Raw genomic sequence first — 22,663 nt, forward strand, 5'->3', positions numbered from 1 at the left:
TGATCTATAAAGATAAAAACAGTTTACTGTAATAACAAAATCCTTAAGGGGAAATCACTAAAAGTTAATCATACTCACAGATATACAGTAGCACCGTTTATCAGCATATTGTTTGCAATGTCTGGCACTTGATTAATTCAAAGAATAAATTGGGTAATGGACAAAACTTACCTAAACATCCACTGAACAGGGTTCCCACAAATCCTTGAAATACTTGAAAGTTTGTGAATCTGGGGGGGATTCAAGGCCCTGGGAAGTTTTAAAAAATATACATACATAGATACAGGTCATTGAAAGCGCTTGGATCTATTTTATGTAAGAAGTTTTCTGGAAGAAAATCTATATTATTCCCTGTGTAGTGTAGGATAATATCATAAACATTTTAGACTTTTTAAGCACACGTGCTAAACTGTTCGCTTTAAATGCTTATATCTTCTGTATGCTAATGTTTATTCATACCAAAATGCTTTTTTTCATAGTTGTGTTTGACACATGAAAACATCTCGAGTTACGTATGTAACTGTTGTTCCCTGAGAAGGGAACCAGACGCTGTGTCTCCCTTGCCATACTTCCTGAGTCCCTGTAACGCTGTCTTTGGCAATATTTCAGATAGCGATTTACCTCCTGGCTCTCGCGTCACCCTGTCTTTGTCTTTAAGCCTCACTATTGGGTGAATTCGATATACACATTCAGACACACTTACCCCTAGTGGTGTCCCCAAAGTTCTCTCGAAAAGAGAACTGTAACAATATATCTTAAAAGGTAACAGGATGTAACCTTGCTCTCACTTGAAATGTGTCCCCACATTTAGTCCTTGAATTTGAGGGTATTAGACCTGGAAAGTCCTTGAAAGGTCCTTGAATTTGAAGTTAACTAAGGTGTGGGAACCCTGAATGAACCCACTACCTTATCCTGTAGGATCCATCTGGCCTACTTTACTTCAGACACCTTAATCATCTCTTTAAAATGCCAAAAGTGCGCACATCTGAATATTTGGCCACTTTTCCAAGAACACTCTTTTTAATAGTCTATCTACTGTATAGTAAGCCCAATTTACACAGAAAGGAGACGAAAATTACTTATGCCAACAGATCATCCCTGGTTATACTGTATTGAAGGTGGTTACTTAATTAGACAGGTGTTTGCATAAAAAATACTCCTTAGTATGTAAGTCATACAGCTTCTTTGTTTCTTTATCTTTAAGAGCTTATAGGTGTAAACATTGCTTTGACGGAAACCGTTTGTGGGCTAAAGCAAAACCAAATACCCATTATAAACGTGGACAAGGATAATTCAGAACAACAGACCTTTGAACGGTTCCTCAGTTGACATTTCGCTTCAGCTGTCACCTTGATCTGATTTTAGTGGATTTATTCAAATTTGATTCAAATGCCAAAGGCCAAAATGACCTCTCTACTAAATCAAGATAATACACTGTGAACATACAACTAAACAAACATTTTGAAGAAATATATGTGCATACTTCATGTGAGTCAGGATTCAATGTAATCTTTACGCCTGAGGCGCAAAACGTTGAAAGCAACATTTAAGGACACACACATCCCTTTATAAACTTCAGCACATTAGCATTGCATTTGAGTTCCAACCTCGTCCACCAGAATACAGAACAGTTCATATCTGAAAGGTAACTTCTTAATGCAACATTTAACATTTTTTTTCTGTATTCCGTGATTTCACCTGCCCTGGTCCACAACACATCACACTGAATGCCAAACTTTCAAAAGTATGGTACACCGAAGTGAGAACCGTGTGTCTCTTCGCAGCATACTGATGAGATCTGTGTAATAGCATGAAGTAAGTTTCACACTTCATGCTTTAGTGCGCAAGTGTCCTGAAGGGAGGGCAAATCCTGCACATCTGCTAGTGTATCGATCAATCCAGCCAGCTTATTATGCGTGCAGGTGAGATAAAGACTGAAGTTGAAAGGGCAGTGATGTGTGCGGTTGACTGTCTGGATGTGCGTTCTATTTATGTATTGTTTAACATGTTACATAAAAAATTACATTTATGCATTACAGTGCAATACAAGGTTTGTGCACTGCAACCACATCACTTAATATTGTATCGCTTCAGCTTTGTATAAACATACTGTACACACATGCACCTAAATATAACTAAATGTAAACAGCTGCAGGTGTGTTTGCATGAATGTGTTTATTGATTTATAGAGCCGTACAGTTTCTTGCATATTAAGTTAAGATATACTGTAAGATTATAGAGGCGTGGAGGATGTTCCTGCTCATGTGTACTCTGGCCTGGACACACACTCATCTTCTGCTTGATAATAATGCTGTCTCCATGAGTGAAGACTCTGTCAGCTGAGCCTGACTGAGACCTAAGGGGGAACCTGCGGGGAACGGTGTCGAAAACACTGCAACTGTCATACATGAGCACGTTTGTGCACACAATCACACCCCACATACACATAAAGCAGACATGCACTCTATGTCATCAGCTTTCAGTCTAGTGCGCACACACATACACACACTCTCACACAATTTGCGGCGCCCTACTAAAATTTGTCAGTGTGGAAGGGGTCACATCCTCACATGTGTCAAAGTGAAAGGCGGCTAAATTTGGAGAGCCGTCACCCCTCCTGTCGCTGTATTTTTTAGAAAGCGTTTAATGAAGTTATTAGGGCATTCCCAAAAAAACTCTCTCTCTCTCTCTCTACCGGAAGGGTAAACAAATCAAATATATGAAGTTCTCTGTGCCGGAAAGCCTTTAATATACTGAAATTGTCTAATTCAGACAGGCAGAGATGACATAGAATGGATAATTTTGTAGCGTCTGCTTAGAATAGGATTTGAATTACATGTGAAGGTTTTCACAAAACCTTTAAAGGGACACTCCACTTTTTTTGAAAATATGCTCATTTTCCAGCTCCCATAGAGTTAAACATTTGATTCTTACCGTTTTGAAATCCATTTAGCTGATCTCCGGGTCTGGCACTAGCACTTTTAGCATAGCTTAGCACAATCCATTGAATCTGATTAGACCATTAGCATTGCCCTAAAAATATATTACGCACTGCCCGAAAATAGTCCCCTTGGTTACTTTCAATGGCAGTGCGTAATATCACTATGCGTGCTGCAGCCATGTTACATCAGCAAAGTCCTTTATTATTACCCCAGAATGAGAGTATAGTTCCTAGCCATATCGGCCTAAAAAAATCACAATTTAAATTTTTCTGTCTGTCTTAGTACACAATGTATACAGAAGAGTCAAGTTTTAAATATATTTAAAAGAAAATATTGACACTCTTTAGTTATTTCTTTTTTTATATACGAGTGCGAATCATTCTTTATCATTTACCACTCTATTTGCAACAGAGACAAGGTAATTTCACTTAATGACAAAAACAGGATATTAATGCTAAGCATTATTATAATATACATATGCAGTGCCCCCCGAACCACTAGGGGGCCACATTTCTCTTAATTTTATGCGGCGCCGTACAGAACGATTGGCGAGTGAGAGCAATTCGAAAGCATAACAATCAGTCTGATCTCACGGTACTTTGATGTCATATGACAATCGCTCTGTGCAAGCGCTGCATGCAGTTGAACACGCTTATCGACGGTGGGTCTTGATATAATGGGTATGGTTTTCTAACAAAGTTAGTGTCCAGAGCAGAAAAGACAAAAAAGCGCATGCCTGCATGATCATATCACCGTATTTATTTGATGTCATGCGAGCCACAAATTAAAACTTCCAATGAGTAACACTGCCTTATAGTGGATAGTTCAGTCTTTTACAAGTTGGGTAAGAGCACCACCTGGTGAATAATAACGGAGATATGGATTGACATAAAAACTCGTAATTGGCAGGAAAACGTTTTCTCCTAATTGACGAGTTAACTCGTAAATGGCGAGGGAAAGAGTTAATAGCACACAGGGTGAAAAGTCTTGTTATACATACACCAAATTCCAATTTTGCACCAGTCCTTCCCGTTCACTTAATATGGTGCATATTTTTGTGTCGTTTTGTGTATTGGTTTTTGTTTTGGGAGGGTTCTTTTTTACCCTTGTCCCTTGGGTTTAGGGTTATAAGAAATTTTAGTTACATAAAATGACATTCTAAAGGAGATCGTACACCGGCCGCGCAGCTTAGCGTCGCGCCGCATCGAGTCGCGTCTAGAACAACTCGGAGATATCGTAAACCGGAAGTGCACATTAAATAGTGCAAGCTTCGTCAGATAGCGTCTACTTCAAAATGCAAAATATATGTTAGCAGCCAATGTTGATTGTTAATGATTTGGGACAAATATTTAATGTTAAACTATGTGAGTGTGGCTGCAGGGGCGCAATGAACAGTTTCAAGGGGGGTATGCAAGACAGAATTTTGGGCCCCTTCCTTTAGATGATTGTTTGATCTTCAAACCATAATGTGTAGCTATATAAAATTACTCAGTTGAGTGCGTTTATTTAATTTTACAGGTCGCATTTGCAACTAAAAGTAAATCCATGAAGCAAAAAATAAATAAATTTATTCGAAAAACGAATAGCCTACCATTTTAATCTGGAAAAGCAGAAAACATTCACGTAACTGATTTTAAATAGATCACTAAAAGAATAATAATGCATTTCTGAACCTATGGAAATCTAAGGCGCTTTGAAAGTCGCGGCAGTCGAGTTTTCTGCGCAGTTTTAGAAGCGAAATGTGTACAATTAGGTTTAGCCTAAAGTTGTTCATTCTTCAGGGTTCATATTGATGATCTTATAGTCCATTTAAAAATGTTCTTAGGAACTGACTGTATTCGTCAGAAAAACACTATCTTTATTCTCTGTGTGTGTGGTATGTGTTCCGTCCTCCGCTCATGACAGAAAGGGTGGCCGGCAAAAGTATTAAAAAATTAATATTACGTTGATCTTTAGTGTGCGCTTCGCCCGCGCACGCCCTTCACCAGTGACACAGAAATTGCAAAAAGCACAATCGGCTAAAGTTTTAAATATAACGTTGATTTTTAAAAGTCAAAAGCATGCGGCAATCAAATGTGCTGCTGATGAACATGGACATGCAAATTTAATTTCTGTGCACTGAAGGCTGTTTTTTGAAAAGCGATTAAAGTGATATACTTCATAATATGATTTTGCACATCCAACAACAGTTATATCATTACAATGATAATACTGCATGTTTTGGCATTTAGTAGCATATTGCAGTAGTTTATATTTGTTACGTAATGAGATGCATGGTGTTCTTTTTTAGTGTTCTTTTTCTTTAATATTCACAACACTTATCAACAAAACATTAAAATTAAGAGACAAATTATATTAAACGAAATTCATTTTAAGCAAACATTTGAAGCCAACAAAACTTAAAGGCGGAGTCCATGATGTTTGAAAGCCAATGTTGATATTTGAAATCACCTAAACAAACACGCCCCTACCCCAATAGAATCTGGACCTTCTGTTGATAGACCCACCCCACACATACGCAATCCGGCATTTTATTTGATTTGATTGGCTATAAGTGTGTTTTGGTAGAAGGCCCGTCTAATTTTCCAAAGCGTTTTTCAAACATCGTGGACTCCGCCTTTAATTTAAACTCGAAAATTATGTCTTATGACTCACTCCATTTGTACCGTCATATTAGCCTTCAATCCATTACAATATATGGCGTTAAAATTACAGTCTAATCTAATTAAATTGAAACAATTAAGAACATTACAACAATATTTAAGCACAACAATACTCGAACATAAATATAAAACAGACATTCTCTATTAGGATACATGTTAAAAACAATCTGATATAGCGTTTATAATAGCTGCACTAACTTTACTATTTTGGGCAAAACCTCCGTTGCAAACCTGAATAAAAATAAATCACTTTCACTTTGAAAATGATGCGCTGTCACATTAAATCCAGCTCTTAATGATTTAAAATTTAACTCAATGATGGCTTAGACAATTCTCCTATTTCATGTTTATTTAGAAAATAATATTTTTAACTACGCCTATTAAGTTATTGTCCGTCTTAGAAATGCAATAGTTGTTAGCGGTCGCTATGCTAATATTTCCTTAAATAAAACCCTTGCTGTCCTTTTGTATTAACACAAATATTTTTCATTTTTCATAAAACATACAGTTTGAGGATCAGCATGAACGCTTTTTAGTGGCATGTGAGATCTTACCTTGAAATGGCAAACTGTAGGGCTGTCGATTATTTGTGGTAAATTTGCATAGCAAACCCACCAAACTGATCCCAAACCAAAATGTTGCCTACCCACCCAAATCCATACCCGCACAATCAAATTAAAAACCACCAGAACCGCCAAATATGTAATTGCATCTACTAGGTCATGTTTGCGCGCTGTTTTTTAAAAGTGTCTCAATTGTACTTAACACAAAGTCATTTACAGTAGTTTTATATTAATTTACTTTACATTTTACTACAGTGTTAATAACTAAACATGTACAATTAAAAAAAAAACGGAAAAGTGCTGACGGTGGGGCCCCCTAGGGTACTTATGGGCCCATATGCCTGGCATACTCTGAACCCCCCCTAACGGCGCCCCTGTGTGGCTGTGTGGCGCGACAGGGATTTAAGCAACTTCCTGAGTCAAAGCTGGGCGGCGCGGACAGGCACCACCTGGAGGAGCCGGTGTGCGTATACTCATAGAAAACAATGTGTTACATTTTTTTAGGTGTGACCCCCTTAAGCACAACTCTTAAGCAACCTATGTTTAAAAATAGACAAAAACATTGAGAACCCTATATATTAAATAACACCTTAAGCAAATCCCAAATCTAACCCCAAACCCAGGCGACAATGGTTTAAAAAACAGTAAAAAATTGAGAAACCAATACAAAAAAAATACAAAAAGATGTGCTGTAAATAAATGGGATACTGGCTAATCATATGCACAAAAAAATGGAATTTGGCGTATGCATTGCTCGATTTTTCACACTTCGTGCTACAGTATTTATACGCACTTCATGACAATGGGTTTGTTTCATTTGTTGGCATGCAAGGGGACCTGGGTAAAAATCCAGACCTAAAATGTGATTCGGCAAATCTAGTCTAGTGAACATGTGACAAACACTCTTTTTTACCAACAGTATTTAAATGAAGATACAAATTTGCATTAAAAATCCACTTGGGTACATTCGCCCCTTAGTTTGACTAAGCATGAGACATCTGTACCCCCTCTTTCCACCTGAAGGGTAAACAACCAAAAATATGAATTCTCTTCCCTTAAGCTTGTTGTAAATGTGTAAAGTATCTAGTTCAAACAGGCAGCAAGAACAAAGATTAACAATTTTTTTATAAGATAGGAAAATGATTGGTTTGGGATATGAGAGTAGGTGTGTGTGTGTGTTTACACAGTCGCTGTTAGTGAATCTCTGCTGTCAGATTATCACAGCAGGTGAATTGATTATTAGCTTTAGAGAACTCTGTCCCAGTTATGTCAGAGCCAACACGATTCTTAGTAAAAAAGCATCCCTTTAAAAATGTCAAATGTGGATTTAATTCACCACACAGAGAGAGATAGAAATAGCTCTGTTTTAAACTCACTTTAGTGCAGAACGGGTCAAACATACAATAAAATGTTTAATTTTTACATACACAAGCAAACAAGTATTTTAAGCTTTGTATACAAGCACTCAGATAGATCTTGTAGCTCATCTGGTAGAGCATTTTTGTTAGCAATGCAAAGTCATGGGTTCCCATAGGATATCTATAAATCGAATGCACTGTACAATAAGTCACTTTGGATAAATGGTCGGTCAAATGCATAAATGTAAATACACGAAAATTATTTTCAAACACTGCTAATGCTAAAAAGAAGCCTTGTGTTTGAATGCAAAGCATGAAATGATAGAAGCTGAATTTCATTAAAGCCCACTAAGATGCACAACAACAATTTAAAATAATTTCTTTAACTGATCAACACGCTCACAAACACAATGCATTCAAGATTACATATGTACTTTAGGTCTTCATAAGCGTGTTGTATTTGATTGTAGAAATCAGGAGAGGTGACACACAGTGCTATGTAAAACCAGCAAGGGCAGTGTGGGATGCGAGCTTTTTAATTACCGTTTTGTGTAACTTCATAATCACAACTGCAACACTCACATGTCTCCTTATTTGCATACTCTGTTTGTTTGTTTATTTGCAATTAAACTTTGCCCTGGTTTTGAAGATTAATTTGAAGACTTGTGGTGTCATTCGTTTCTCACCTTAATAATGATGTTTTTACACAGTTCTGGGCTCTGAGCAGTACTGCGGCTGCTAGCCAATGAAAGTCTGTAATAATGAACATCATTGGCGTCCTGCATAGACAGAAATGTCAGAATCCATGAGCTCATATTCCTCAGAGCACCTGCATGGGCAACAGAGGACAGAAACGGCTCTACCTGTGAGGCAGGGGCCCGCAGAGAGGACGGGTCAAGATTAGGGCAACTCTGCACCAATAATGTCTTCTCCATTGTCACTTTTACACTAGCTTTCACTGTATCTGTCACTCTCCATCTCATATATTGTAGCACTCTCTGTCTGATATATAGCTGTGTCATAGCTATCTGCAAGAGAGAACTGTAAAAATTATTTATTTTCTTCATTATCATCATCATCATCATATTTTTCCTCGTCTTTCTCTACACAGATTTTGCATTAATTTAGCCTATGATGTTCAAACATACATCCAGTACACATGTGCGAAATCTGTTTTATAGACAAATTCAGTCTAATAAGGAAGTCATTCTACACTTGTTTTATCAAATTACTGTAACTTTCAAATGTAAGCTTATGTGAAGGAGTTTCACATTTCCCATTTTATACAATACAGCTTTAAAGGAGCAAAAACAACAATAGTGCAAGCACTGAATCCATGATGTGTGGATAAAACCCAATGTTTTGGTTATCCTAAAGCCCGGAGTATAGTTTATTTTTTACATGTACACAAACGTACACGCCAAGCCAGGTGTCAAGGGGAGGCTTGGGGGGCTTAGCCCACTCTGTGATGGTCTCAAGCCCCCCATCCAGCCAAGCAGCAGGCTTCGGCTTCACCCAGTCTTTGGTACATTCATACGAGGTGTAAGCGTTACCTAGTGCAAAGCAAGCCAGTTAAGTTCATGCAAGACCAGAGGAGCATGTGTTGCGGCCACTGTGTTTGGCTGTTGACCATGCTTCAGACACGCCTTCCGTCAAGCGTTAACGCTTACGCCCCGTGTGAATGTACCGTCTGCATTTTAGGACCTTTTTAAGTTCATTCAAAATATTTCGCAGCCAAGGCACAGAGAGCACAGCAAACATCAAAGGTGAGTACATGAACTGATAGATGACATCTGCATCTATGTAGTTCATTATTTTAAAAACAGTTTACATACTGTGATGCGGGAGCAATAAAAGACGCTTTCCTATCCACTGTAAAAAAAATATATTTTTTCCAGTTCTTAACAACCATTGAAGACATACTTTAAAACCATTTATACTACGGTCCGTTGAATGCTTGAATCTGATTGGCTGATGAACGCTCTGAGGTGTGCAATTATTTTCTGGGAAACGCACGGCGAACGTAGTTCCAGGTAGCTCTCTTGACCGCATTACAGTTCCATATTACTTCGCATAGTTAACTGTAATAAAGGACTAACAAAAACAACATGACAGACAGTTTTCCGAGGCAATAACAGTGTTGTTTAGAGATGCACAGAGGTAGCACAATAGCGATTTAAGTACAAAAACCGGAATTATATCATGTGATCGATGTCTTGAGGTGTGTTAACCGTAGCATAAGCAGAATAATTGACTTCGGGCCGTTGAAATTTTGAAAAATAATGCACACCTGAGGACTCCGCTTCGCGTCGTGGCCGCATCACCATCTCGGGTGTGCATTATTTTTCTTATAATTCAATGGCCCGTTGTCAAATATTCTTTACATGATGTTTGGTCATATTATGTTCATTTAAAGCAACACCAAAGAGGTTTTTTTTACCTTAAAATAACGTTTCCAAAAAAGTTTCAGTGGTTCATCCACACAAAACTCTAGCGGCCAAAACCGCACTAAAGAAGTTTCCAACCGTCGGGTAGTGGTCCTGTAGTTCGAGTGAAAACTACAAAAACTTGCTTTACGGCAGACCTACAATCCAATCAGAGCCAGCTATGCTGCAGTATTTACGAGAGTGGTAATGAACAATTACGCTTCTAACCTGTAGGGGGAGCAAAGAGCCAGAGTTCTTTAGTGTTGCTTTAATGCAGGGGTGGGGAACCCTGGGGAACCCAAGTCTTCTGTGACAGCAGTTTACCCTCTGTCCCATCTAGGCACAGTGGGGCAAGCCATTTATCTATCTGCATTAAATACAAATTCACAGTGGAACATTTCAGACAGTTTAATTCAAATATAAAGTGTGCATTAAAATGTCTGTTTCCAATCTTTTTTATACTCTAACGTGCCTATACAACCACACAAGCTCAAAAACTATACACGAGAATTAGGAAACAGCATATTGGGTCTGACACCAGACAAAAATCGTTTAACTTAAATAGATTACCAGCATATAAATATTCAAAGATTGTGTAATGTGTTGGTGAGAGCCAGTGGACACTTTGTCAGCACATTCGGCCAAACAATGCGGTTGTCATCACATCCGACTGACTCAAGTGTTTCATTGAAAGCACACACACACACACACACACACACACACAAAGAGAGAGAGAAAAAGAGAGAGTTAAGATCCTTGCAACCAAAGTCTGAGGACTTTAAAGTCCATTCATTAAGAGTAAAGAGCTTTGACAAAGTCGTGATTGAAAGACTTCCCGTCTCTCTTTAAATATCTAATGAAACCACACATCTTCCCCTGTGGAAAAACACAGACTTAAAACTCTATCTTTTCAGAGGTCTTCCCGCTCTGATCCCAGTTCCCTGTTAATTACACCCCAGGTTCATTAGAGCTCCTCGGCTCGCCCTCTGACCTTATCCGACTTTATTGCTACCATTACCTGTGCCTGCTAGAAAACAGTCGATCCTTCCACACCAAAAGCCAAAGCCCTTATTTAATCAATCAGGTCATTAACGGAGCGTTTCTGTGTGAGTGCCTGTTTGAGTAAAGGCAGAGACAAAACCGAGATAAGAAACTGGAGTGGATTTAAAGAGCGAGTTCATTCCTCATTTTGATGACGTGCAGGACAGGAGGAGGAGGGGTCAGAGGGGATCATCATTATCTGCTGTGATGTATCGATTTAAACCCCGGCGCTGTGAATTAACACCTGCGAGGAAAGCATGCGAATTTAAAGTGTAATTGCTTAACGCTCTTAATCTCTGCTGGGTGTGATCGATTGAGTGGCGTTGCGAAAAACGTGGTGTGCTTTAGAATCTATTAAGGATTCCCTTGTGTTATGTAAAATTCAAATCTTGATAGGTGCTTGAATATCTTTGCAGAAGCGTGGCTTTCAGGTGCTGTATTTGCAGTGCCTGTCAGGCAGCAATTTACATCAAACGCTTTGGTTAAGAGTTTGTAATTTCCAAACCTTAGTATGTAAGTTTTGCAATTATGTTTGAAAAGCTGACTTTTTTATATTTTAAACATTGCGTCTGTTTCTTTTTATTCTCGTTGTATTGCTTCCTTATGAAGAATCGCTTTGTCTTTGTCACTACACCTCATTCCCTACGTCATACCCTGGAAAATCCCTTTCTCAAAAATGCTTTATTAACCCCCTGGAGCCATGTTTATAGGATGCATGCAAAATCAGACCAACCTTAACTACCATTATAAAGTTTGGAAGAGACTGCACATTTTTTATTTTGTGTAGATTATGTTTGTCTAAAAGAAGATTAAAGGGATAGTTTAGCCAAAAATTAAAATTCTGTCATTTATATAGTGGAAAAACAAATACTATAGAAGTCAATGGGTACCATCATCATTTAAAAATATAATTTTATTAGTTATTTCTAAATGTAAATTTGAATTCGTATTTTTTTGTATTATTTGTAATAAACATGCTGAAAACAGTTCTGTTTTCTAAATAATCTTTGACAAATAATGTAAAAATGTATGTTATTTATATTTTTATTTTAAAAAATACAAGTTACACCAATTGACACAGACTGGTTACACCACACTGACATTTTTGCAATTATCCCCCAAATATTTTTTCAAAAAGAAATAAAACCAGAAATTTTAGACTTGGTGCTCTAAGTAATCTGCAAATTTATTTTGAAATTTTAACCCTTTTACATTTATTTGAACCATATGGACACAAAATAATCAACGTCACGGCATTGACCCAAAAACTACGGAGCCCCTAAGGGGACATTGGGCAAAAATTAAATAAAGTTTAATTTCGCATGCGCACATGGAACTATCGCGTTTAGTTTCGCGTGTGCACGAGGAACTTTCGCTTGTTCATGTGAAACTTTTGCGTGCGCACAAGAAACTTTCACATGCGCACGTGAAACTATAGATAGATTCATAGCTTCATGTGCGCACACGATAGTTTCACGTGAGCACGCAAAACTAAATTTAAAAAAAATTCTGCACATGAACGTTTCACGTGAGCACATGAAACTAAACTTTAGATTTTTTTTACTCCAGTGTCACCTTAGGGACTCGGTAAAAAACAATTAAATATGCGGCTTAATATTGAAATATTATTCAATCAAATGTTGGTAAACTTTTTTCACAAGCTTCATGTTTTTAACAAAAAATATATTTTTATTTCACAACCCTCCATTGAAGCCATGTGACTGTTTTCTCTCCCTCAAGCACAGACAACTGACACATTATTTGTCATTCCTGTTTTTTTTTCATGACCCATGTGCTTGTAAGGGTCACATCTGTATCATCCTCAGTGACAGACAACATAGAGAAATGTTAATGAAGAACAGCTTGATATCTGTAAAGGCCAGCATTGTGTGACACCTGACAGGACTGCCAACCTGCATGCTGCTCATGGTCAGAGATCTACAAGCATGACACACCTGCTCCCATATAAACTTAAGATAGAGAAGTAGTGGTTTATTTTATATAGTCCTCTTCCACAAGCTCAAGGTCACTTTCAAAAAGATTGTACAATTTCGTCGTACATAGACAAAACAGTAAAATTTTTGGAAATACATTTCAACTGTGTCTTAAAAAAGGATAACGGAAGTGAAGGAGCTTATACTGATGGTCCTTCTCCACACTTCAGACTCAACACAAACCATTAAAATACTCTTGTGTATGGCAGTGGATCTGTATGAAGACTGATGACCATAGAAGTAAGGGTGTGGGCCTGTGGGGTCCTGCGGTGCTCTGATAATCCACTTTTTAGTGCACTCTCCTGGGACGAAGCACTACCCGGCTTAGGCTAGGATGGCAAAAAAAGTTGCTGATTTTGTGACTTTATGATGGCTGGGAGGATCCAGCAGAAGAGATCCGGTGGCCAGAGGGACCGCAGGAGGAGGATGACCCAAAGGGAAAGGCTGTCTTCAGGCTGGGAAGGTCACCTGAACAGGGTCTGGCTTGGATCCAGACAGATAAAAGTCTCGGAGCATAAGCTCTGACCCCGTGTCCTCTCTCGTGAGCTCTCTCCCGCTCGCCAAGTTTGAGATGGAAAGAGAGAGCAGCCCATCTGTCAGATGGGTCAAACGCTGCTGAGGCACACGTCTCATCATTTGTCTCACTTTGCAGTATTCACACATTCAGTGACTGCCAATAAATGCTGAAAGTGAAATCAGTTTGTGTTTAATTTAATCAAAGTAAAAAAAACTTGGTTTACATAAATTATAAATGTATGCCTTAATAAAAAAGTAATATTATAAATGGAACAGTTAACCATATGATTCAAGTAAATAAATGTGCATAGATTGCAAAATCAAAAAAACAAAAATAATTTTACATTCATGCATTTGTCAGACACTTTTATTTGAAGCCACCGACAAGATATACACTTTTTATCAGTATGTGTTGGGTTCAAACTCATGACCTTTGCGCTGCTAACGCAACGCTGTACCCCTGAGCCACAGGAGCACAATTGTATAATTTTATAATTTGCTTTCAATTAAATCATGTCAAAATGATGCATATTTTTGTCTTATACTTTAAATATATTTAAATATATTTATTTATTTTTTATTTATTAGATTTTTTGGTCAACAAAAAAAATCAATTTGCATCATTTTGCACATGAAAACGTAAAAACGTATAAGTACATACATACAGTTATGCATATACACATACAAAATCATTCAAAAAGAAAAAAAAGAATATTAATAAAAATAAAAAAATAAAAATTTTCCATTACACTTTTATTGACCAAAAGGTGTAGGCTGAAGCAAAAGCCCACCCTTAACTCCATACAAGCAGCAGTAATTTTCATTATTTAATATGGCGAAATAAAATATTTTCATTATATATTTAGAAGTACATGCATTATTGTTATTATTGTTATTATTTTCACTATTAATTTTATCATCGCTATTCAATATATCTTTTCAATACCAATCCTTTATAAAGTATTTTAAATTGTATTAATGACCTGGCCTTTTTTAACTCATCCGGGAAGCTATTCCAAAGCTGAACACCTTTATTTGATGGACAGTTTCTTCTTAAATTTGTTCTACAATATGGTATATTAAACATATAAGCCCCTCTTAGATCATAAATACTGTCTCTCAAGCTAAACATAGCTTGCAAGGACTGAGAGAGAGTATGTTGTCTCGCCTTATACACAAGTTTAGCTGTATACAAACTACCAAATCATAGAATTTTAATGTTTTTAACTGAATAAACAAAGGATTCGTTGGAGTATTATATGAAGAATGTGTAATTATTCTGATAACCTTTTTTTGTAGTAGAAAAACTAGAGTAGTTCTAACTTTATAAGTATTCCCCCAGATTTCTATTCCATATGTTAAACTGTTTATCATTGACAAAATCAAAGACCTGATCATCAATTATTATTTTTATCCAAACAACTTTCATGCACATGAATCTAGCTCCACTCCACTGCGAGGGAATACAATTCGTTTTCTGTGCAAAATTCAAACCACACATTTCATAGTCCCTGTTGGAGTTTTAATCTGGGCCTCTGTGTTTCAATCAACCCTCCGTACTATGGAATCGATTTTTTTTTGTCTTTTTCGGGGGAATTACCTCACTTTTTTCAATTTCGAATGGCTTCAAGATTTAAAGTGTCTGAATATAAATCCTTCCCAGAATGATAATGAAACAGGGGCTAGTTGGTTCCTTTCACTCTTTGGGCTTAAGAACAGGAAATTTGACAACCAGCACCACACAAATCATTTGTCCAAATCACATCATTCGGCATTTCCAATTTTGCCAAATGATACATTTTGACCATTCGGGTGGTCAGTTCAGTTTTTTTTTCTATGAAATATGCTCGCATTTTAACTAACATCTGATTTCTACTTTAAATTAATATCACTTTCAGGCCACTAGCAACATTGTTAGGGACTAACTTTGGGTGCTGCTCTCCAACTTATATACACTCTAAAAATAAACAGTGCTAAATAGCACTAAAAGGGGTTCTTGGCTTGTAATCATAAGGAACCATTTTAAGTGCCATATAGCATCGATGAAGTACCTGTGTAGCACTGGTATGGTTCTCCATAGGTGCTATATAGCACTAAATATGGTTCCTCTATGATTACGAGCCAAGAACCACTTTTAGTGCTATTTAGCACCTTTTGTTTTTAGAAGGTACGAGCGCAGTATCTTAAATCTAGAAATGGTGTGGACACATCGCCACCAACTCCCGCTAACCGCTAATTGCTTTGTGATTAAGAAGGTACACCGTAAAACTGAGCTGTACAGAAGTGACATGTAAAGGAAAAGAAAGAGCTTGAGATAATCATTCCCCGTCCAGTCCAGACTAGAGGGAGTTTAGTGTTTAATGAACCTTGGGCTAGTGTGTGCACTGCACATGAGAGAGAGGAATTATGGGCCGGCTAGCACTGCCGTGTCGGCGTCTCTGCTGTGACTTTTAGGCCAGTATCTATGCAGTGCTGTGTTTGTGGAAAGGCAGTGTGAGTGCGTGTTTTCTGGTTGTGTGAAAAAAGTTGAATTAGGAATGAGGATTTCACAAAGTGTGAATATTTGCTGTTAAAATTGGGAATGGTGTAAGCAATAAGCTCTGGCTGTGTTTGTAAGAAGTTTGATAGGGATTTAGAGGAAGATGGTGAGCGAAGATTTTTCTTTTTTATTATTGATTAAATTTGACCTTTTCACCTTAGGGACAGAGCACACAAAGATAGTGTACAGAATAATTAAATCTAGATTGGACTTTTAACCTTCAAATCCCAAAAAAGAGAAATTTAATGGATAGTTCACCCAAAAAAATGAAACTTCTGTCATTGTTTACTCACTCTTATGTTGTTTTAAACCTGTATGAGTTTCTATCTTCTGTTTAACACAACAAGTTGATGAGTACAATAAGCGTACAGTTGACGGTACTCATTGACATCCATAGTAGGAACAAATACTAATAATATAGAAGTCAATGGGTACCATCAACTGTATACATACAGTTTGCTTACACTCATTTATCAAAACATTTTTAACAAAATAAAGAAACTCATAAACTGTCAGAAAAAAGCTACAAATCATTGACTGAGGTGGTTCTTTAAGTTTCCATTTTGTACCTTAACAGGTATACTAAACATAATACAATGTTGTACCTTTTGGGGTACATTACTATAGCTTAAGGATCTATTGTGCGCATTTAAAGGTACAGTTGACTGCTTTGTAGCCATAAAATTTACCTGGTACAAAATTGTTTCTCAACTCATTCCCCACAAACCTTTGCTTAAAAGCATTTTTTGTAGTTTTCAAAACATTTCATCCTATCTTCATTTGTTTTCTTTTTATAACCTCTTAAATAAGGGTAGGTTTCTTAAAAAATACCATATTTTGAGCAAAAGGCTGTAATAATTGCATTTTTGAAAAGGAATTTTGTTAGAGATCAAATTCAGTACGATTATCAAAACATAAACGAAGTTTAAAATTAATTAAAGTAATTTTTGCTTCAGTTTTTTATAAACTGGGTAAGAGCGCCATCTAGTTGATAATAGCGGAATTACAGATTCCCATAAAAACTCGTCAGGAAAGCGTCATTGGCAGGGAAATGTTTTCTCTTAATTGACGAGATAACTTGTCAATGGTGGGGAAAGAGTTAAGGGACACAGTAGGTCTTGAGGGTACAATATTGTACCCCAAAATTTACAACATTTCAATGTGTTGTACCCATAAAGTTACAAAAAAATAAACCTTTGAAGGTACAGTATTTTCTGACAATGTACAGATTTAGTGTAACATGAGTGTCAGTAAATTATGACAGGATTTTTAAGGTGAAAATTGAAGAGTTGTTGGGTGACCGATTTTATTTCAGTTATACTATTTCTAAATATATATCCATTCGTGCATCCATTCATTATTGGAAATATGTATTTTATTATTCCATATCAGGATCTTATAGACCCCTTCAAGGTTTGTAAACATTGAATGACTATCGGGTGCGCGTGCAGCATGGGGTCAAACTGTTCATACCATCCAGGCTTTATAATTGAATCTAACAGGGCTGAAAAATTATGACTTACCTCAAATGAAGTGAGCACTACAAACAAGCCTCTTTGATATTTGCATTGTTCCAGTCTGCACGTTAATTGCTTGCAGCCGCAGATGTTGTATTTTTTTGTTTTTGAGATTCTGCATGAATCGCGAAAACTTAACGGAAGACCTGGTGCGATTTTCACAGCCCACGATGTAAGTAGGCATTTTTGACGATATTGAATAATACGCAACTCAATCTGCTGTAATGGCTTTTCTGACCACGACATGCGCAGTGGGAACCGACTGTGACGTGAACCATGAAGGGGTCTGTGACTACACTGGGCTATTTTCAACCCAGCATTGGGTCAAAAGGTACGAGCCCAGCAGCTGAGTGGAAATTAAACCAGAAAATGTTTATATTTGACCCAACAAAGTGTTAAAACAACCCAGTATTTTGGGTTGAAACAACACAGCATGGGTTAAATTACAACTCAGCAGGCTTGGCTAGCGAGTGTAGAGGATGCGCATTGCCATGAGAATTGCAATTCTCCGATTTCTTCAACATGCTCTGAAGCAGAAGCAACCCTTTGAAATTCTAGGCTTTGAAAACTCACGTTTCATACCTTTATATTGCATTTTATTTCAAAAACACAGTCATTTAAAAGGCGATGTCCTGCTGTGACATCACTGTATTTGTTTGAAATGCAAGCCACTTTGCAGCTAAGGGGAATATTTTGCAGAGCGCACCCTGCGTCAAGGGAAAACACGCTGACTAAAGGCAGCCTCCATGTTTCCTCCTCTGTTTCTCCTCCCTCGGTAGTGTGTAGTAGTGAATACACCCTGACAATAAGACACACAAAACACACTCAAATCCTGTGCTGATTAGAAGTGCGTCTTGCTTGTTTTGTTTAGCCTGAGAGGAAATACTCTGCGAATGTTATATTGTAAATATTTGTAAACACAAAAATTGACCCTAGTTACTTTATTAACACATTTCAATGAATTATTCATTGATGCATGTTACATTGCTCTACCTCTGAAATTACTTTTCCACTGACATCACTTTCAGTGTTAGTCAATAGCATTCAGGTTTGCCTTCATTGTTTGTGTTGTTTGAATTATTTTGTCCATGTTTCTGAAACACACTGTTGTGTGTTTGTGTATTCTGCAGCTTCTATCGTGATTGGGAAATGGTGGTGTGAGATGGAGCCGTGTTTGGAGGGGGAGGAGTGTAAGACTCTACCTGATAACTCCGGCTGGATGTGTTCCTCTGGGAACAAGATCAAGACCACAAGGGTGAGGGCTCACAACATCACAAACATCATGTTCCCTTTGATTAGTGAGAAAGAGAGTGAGATGGTGAATCAAATGTAAATTCAACCTTTAACATCGTAAAGGTTTTTAAGACTCGTAAATGGCTATATGACTCAGAGGCGAGAGAGACACTTGGACCTCACTAACCTGTTTATTCCTTATGAATAGAAGCTCATGCTCGGATGATACATTTAGCCGTTTTAAAATAAAGAGCTGTAACAAGTCAACAAATTTGTGACCTTATCTGTGAAATCCAGGTTAAAGTCTCATAATCTTAAATATTGATCTTAGTCAATTTGAAAGATATCAAGGTCAAAAAGTAAAACCACAAAAATTACTTCAGCTGGGTTTCAAAGACTGGGTCACATACAATAAGGGTAATGTGACAGAACACCGACAATTGTGACCCTGGACCACAAAACCAGTCAAAAGGGTAATTTTTTCCCATTGATGTATTGTCTGTTATGCTGCGTTTACACCAGCCGTGGTGGAGGCGTGAAGCGTGAGTGATAGAGGTGTCAGGCGCGAGTGATTTAAATGTTAAGTCGATGTCTGGAGGTCTCGCGACGTGGATGGGGCGTTTGGCGTGGCGCGGTGGGCGCGGTTCCGCCTCATTTGCGCGTCTTGAGCGTATGGCGCGGTATGCGCGGTACACGCGAATGGTGCTTTTTGTGCATTTTGCGTTTGACGCAAATTTGTGGCTGACGCCCGAGTTGAGAAATGTGAACTTTGGCTGATTTTTGCGCCGGGTTAACCAATTAGGAGCCTGCTTGCTGCTGTGGCGGTAGCCCCGCCCGGAGTCACTCATTTAGCATAAAGGCTTGATATTGTCCGTGAGCAGTCACCCGGAGCTATACAACACAAGTTCTTATTTTTATAGAGACAGGAATAAAAAGGACCTCGCTTGGAAGAGTGTCAGTGAGGACACTGGGCTACCTGGTAAGTTGTAATACACAATTCACTTTTGAGTCACGTGACGTTTATCGACCCGCGCCGTTTATTTTCCCCCTATAGTAAGGTGACTAAATACAAACCAGTAACTCTCTCGATAAATGCACAATCAACATCAGCCATCCTGCAAACAGACAACCGCATAGCACTTGCCCCTCCCACAAGAGGCGGATTTTGCCTCTGACATGTGTCAAGTGCTTGCTTTTTCCGTGCGTCTACTTCGCTTAGATGCACAAATGCATTTAAACTGTTCAAGTGGCAAACTGGCTGCGGTGGATGCAATTTTGACGCCTAAAATGCGGTTGGTGTAAACACAGCATTAGGAGTGGACAATATTTGGCTGTGATACAGCTATTTGAAAATCTGAGGCTGCAAAAAAACTAAATATTGAGAAAATTGCCCTTACTGTGGGTTCACACCAGCCACATTTGAGGCGTCAAATTCGCGTCTACCACCGCTCGTTTCCTGTAATCTAGAGCAAGCTCCTGATTGCTTAACACGGCACGTTTTCCGCCAAAGTTCAAATTTTTCAACTCGCGTGCTTGCTGGCAACGCTCAATTCGCGCCATTTGCATCAACGCGTCTTTACATTGACTTAACATTGAAATCACTCGCACTTGACGCATTTACCGCGGCTGGTCTGAACGCTGCATTAAAGTTGTCCAAATGAAGTCCTTAGCATTGTATCCGCTTACAAAAGTAATGTAATATGAATATAATATAATAATAATAATTTAAACATAAGTTGTGTTATTTTTATGGTAGGAAATATCTTGATGGATCACAATCTTTACATAATAAACTAATGATTTTTGGCATAAAATAAAAAAATTATAATTTTGACCCATACAGTGAATGTATTGTTGACTCGTGCGACTTAAGGCTATTTTTGTGATCCAGGTTCACATTTGAGAAGTCAAAGAACATAAGTCACTTATAGTAGAGCCTGCTTATATTGAGAGATAGTGCCCAAGCATAAAACCTTTGTCCCAGGCCTGTGATTTTTTTTAGCGATGGCTTTTTATGACAGTGAATACAAGTAGAGATGTGTAAGGGAGAGGAGATAGCATTGAAGGGGGTTAGGTCCCTTCTTGGAATGCCTTCTTGGCATCGTCACGCCTCCCTCCTCTGTTTAAACTATTTCAAGCCCTGCTTAAGGGAATCTGATGGTGCCTGGATGAATTTCGAGATTTCTAAGGTAAGACCACGCATACAAATCCAATGAATCAAAGCAAGTATCTCTTGCATTAAAAGTGTGAAACTATTAAATAGAGACAATAAAAGCCTGTGGACACTGATGTTATGTTAAACTCACTAAAATTAATCAAAAGAAACTGTCCCATATTTCCTATCTAATGTGGAAAGCATCAGTTATCCTCATTTTCCACCAATAGAGTGCTGGTGCCCAATATAGAACACCACATGTTTCCACCACAGAAATAGCGATTGTGAACTGGAAAAAAGTCCTGCTGGTCTCAAAGTAGGAGCTGCTGACATCAGAGGCCAGGGGTCAAAACAATATCTGCACCATTTCCCTTTTAAAAGCAACTTTTTGCACTAAAAGCAATTTTGTTACTCCAAAAAGACACTGAAACTACTTCTGATGTTAAAATGTGTTCTTAAAACTAAGATAAAGTCTAAAATAAACTAAGATTATGTATCTTAGTACACTGTTAGAAATAAATGGTCAAAATATGATGTACCCCATTCTGTCACTGGGGCAGTACCCTTTATAAAGGTCCTAATATGTACTGTATCATATGTAGGGGAGAACCGTGGCAAAAGTAACGCGGGACGAAATTAGCAAAGCGATTTTCTCCGAGCCCTGATAACATTTGCATCCCAAACTATGACAGCATCTTAGGCACACAACCCCTGACAGAGCTGACAAATATCGCGTTATTTAGTCACCGTTTTCCGCGTGTAGATCCAGAAAGGTGTTTTCAACCATGATAAGTAAATTCCTAAAGCATAATTTTTTTCTTATAACGCTTCGTGTTTCTCGTTTCATGTGTTAAAGTACTGATCAATCTACAGGTTATTTAGTGCTCTAACACATCCTGAAGTTTGACCTCTCCAAGTTTTTCAAAATAAAAGTAAATCGTGTTTAAATGTGAGGAGATCCTGTCGGGTCAGAAGTAACACAAGTTACTTTTGTCCCGCTGCTAATACTTTTGTATATGTTGAACATTTATATTATTCTAATTTGATTTGATTTCATTTTCATATTGTTTAACAAAAATCTCAAAAATTTTAGTTTGAAACATTTGATAAAACAGAAATTTAAAATTAAATTGTAGCTTCATTATTTTTTACAAAGATAAATTACAAAATATGTTTGCAGTTATATATTAACAAGGTCATAGTCATGTATATTTAATAAAAACAAGTGTAACACAAAAATCTATCTTGTTTTGTGGTGTTACTTTCGTCCCTGCAGGTGGGGTCGAAAGTAACAATTCACTACTTATGTTTAAAGTGAAATTATACTGAAGTTGTTTTACATTTTTACAAAATTCCACTTGATATTGATAGACCACACTTGTGAGTTATTGACCACAGCAAAAAATATATCTCTGTCTATAAAATTATCTTTTAAAATTATGTTTTTCTGAAAAATTTTACTTTCGCCCCCGCTTTCCCCAATACATTTGGTACGACTATAAATCTTTAAGGTACCGCCCCAGTGGAGTACAGCTGGGGTACCTATTTTGACAATTTTTTCTGACAGTGTAGCATTATCAGAAGTTGCGTTACCATTATAGATTTCCGCAAAACTTAAGCCTTATTTTTTAAATATTGACAAAAAAAAATGAAATTGCGAAATTTACATTAAAAACCATGGCGAGGGGTGTGTCCGACTTCATACGGCACCGCGCA

General features: G+C 37.6%; 1 protein-coding gene across 5 annotated transcripts in view; it reads left to right on the plus strand.

The window, feature by feature from the left end:
- Window positions 1-22,663, plus strand: part of tafa1b (TAFA chemokine like family member 1b) — a 218,764-nt gene that overhangs the window by 188,663 nt on the left and 7,438 nt on the right. For all 5 annotated transcript variants that reach the window (XM_055185178.2, XM_055185176.2, XM_055185177.2 and 2 more), the window contains exon 4: window positions 18,690-18,814. In XM_055185178.2, the coding sequence (XP_055041153.2) occupies window positions 18,690-18,814 (125 nt within the window). The remainder of the gene's footprint in view (window positions 1-18,689; window positions 18,815-22,663) is intronic.

Source organism: Misgurnus anguillicaudatus, chromosome 14 (genome assembly GCF_027580225.2).
Source record: "Misgurnus anguillicaudatus chromosome 14, ASM2758022v2, whole genome shotgun sequence".
In the NCBI taxonomy this organism is placed as follows: Eukaryota; Metazoa; Chordata; class Actinopteri; order Cypriniformes; family Cobitidae; genus Misgurnus; species Misgurnus anguillicaudatus.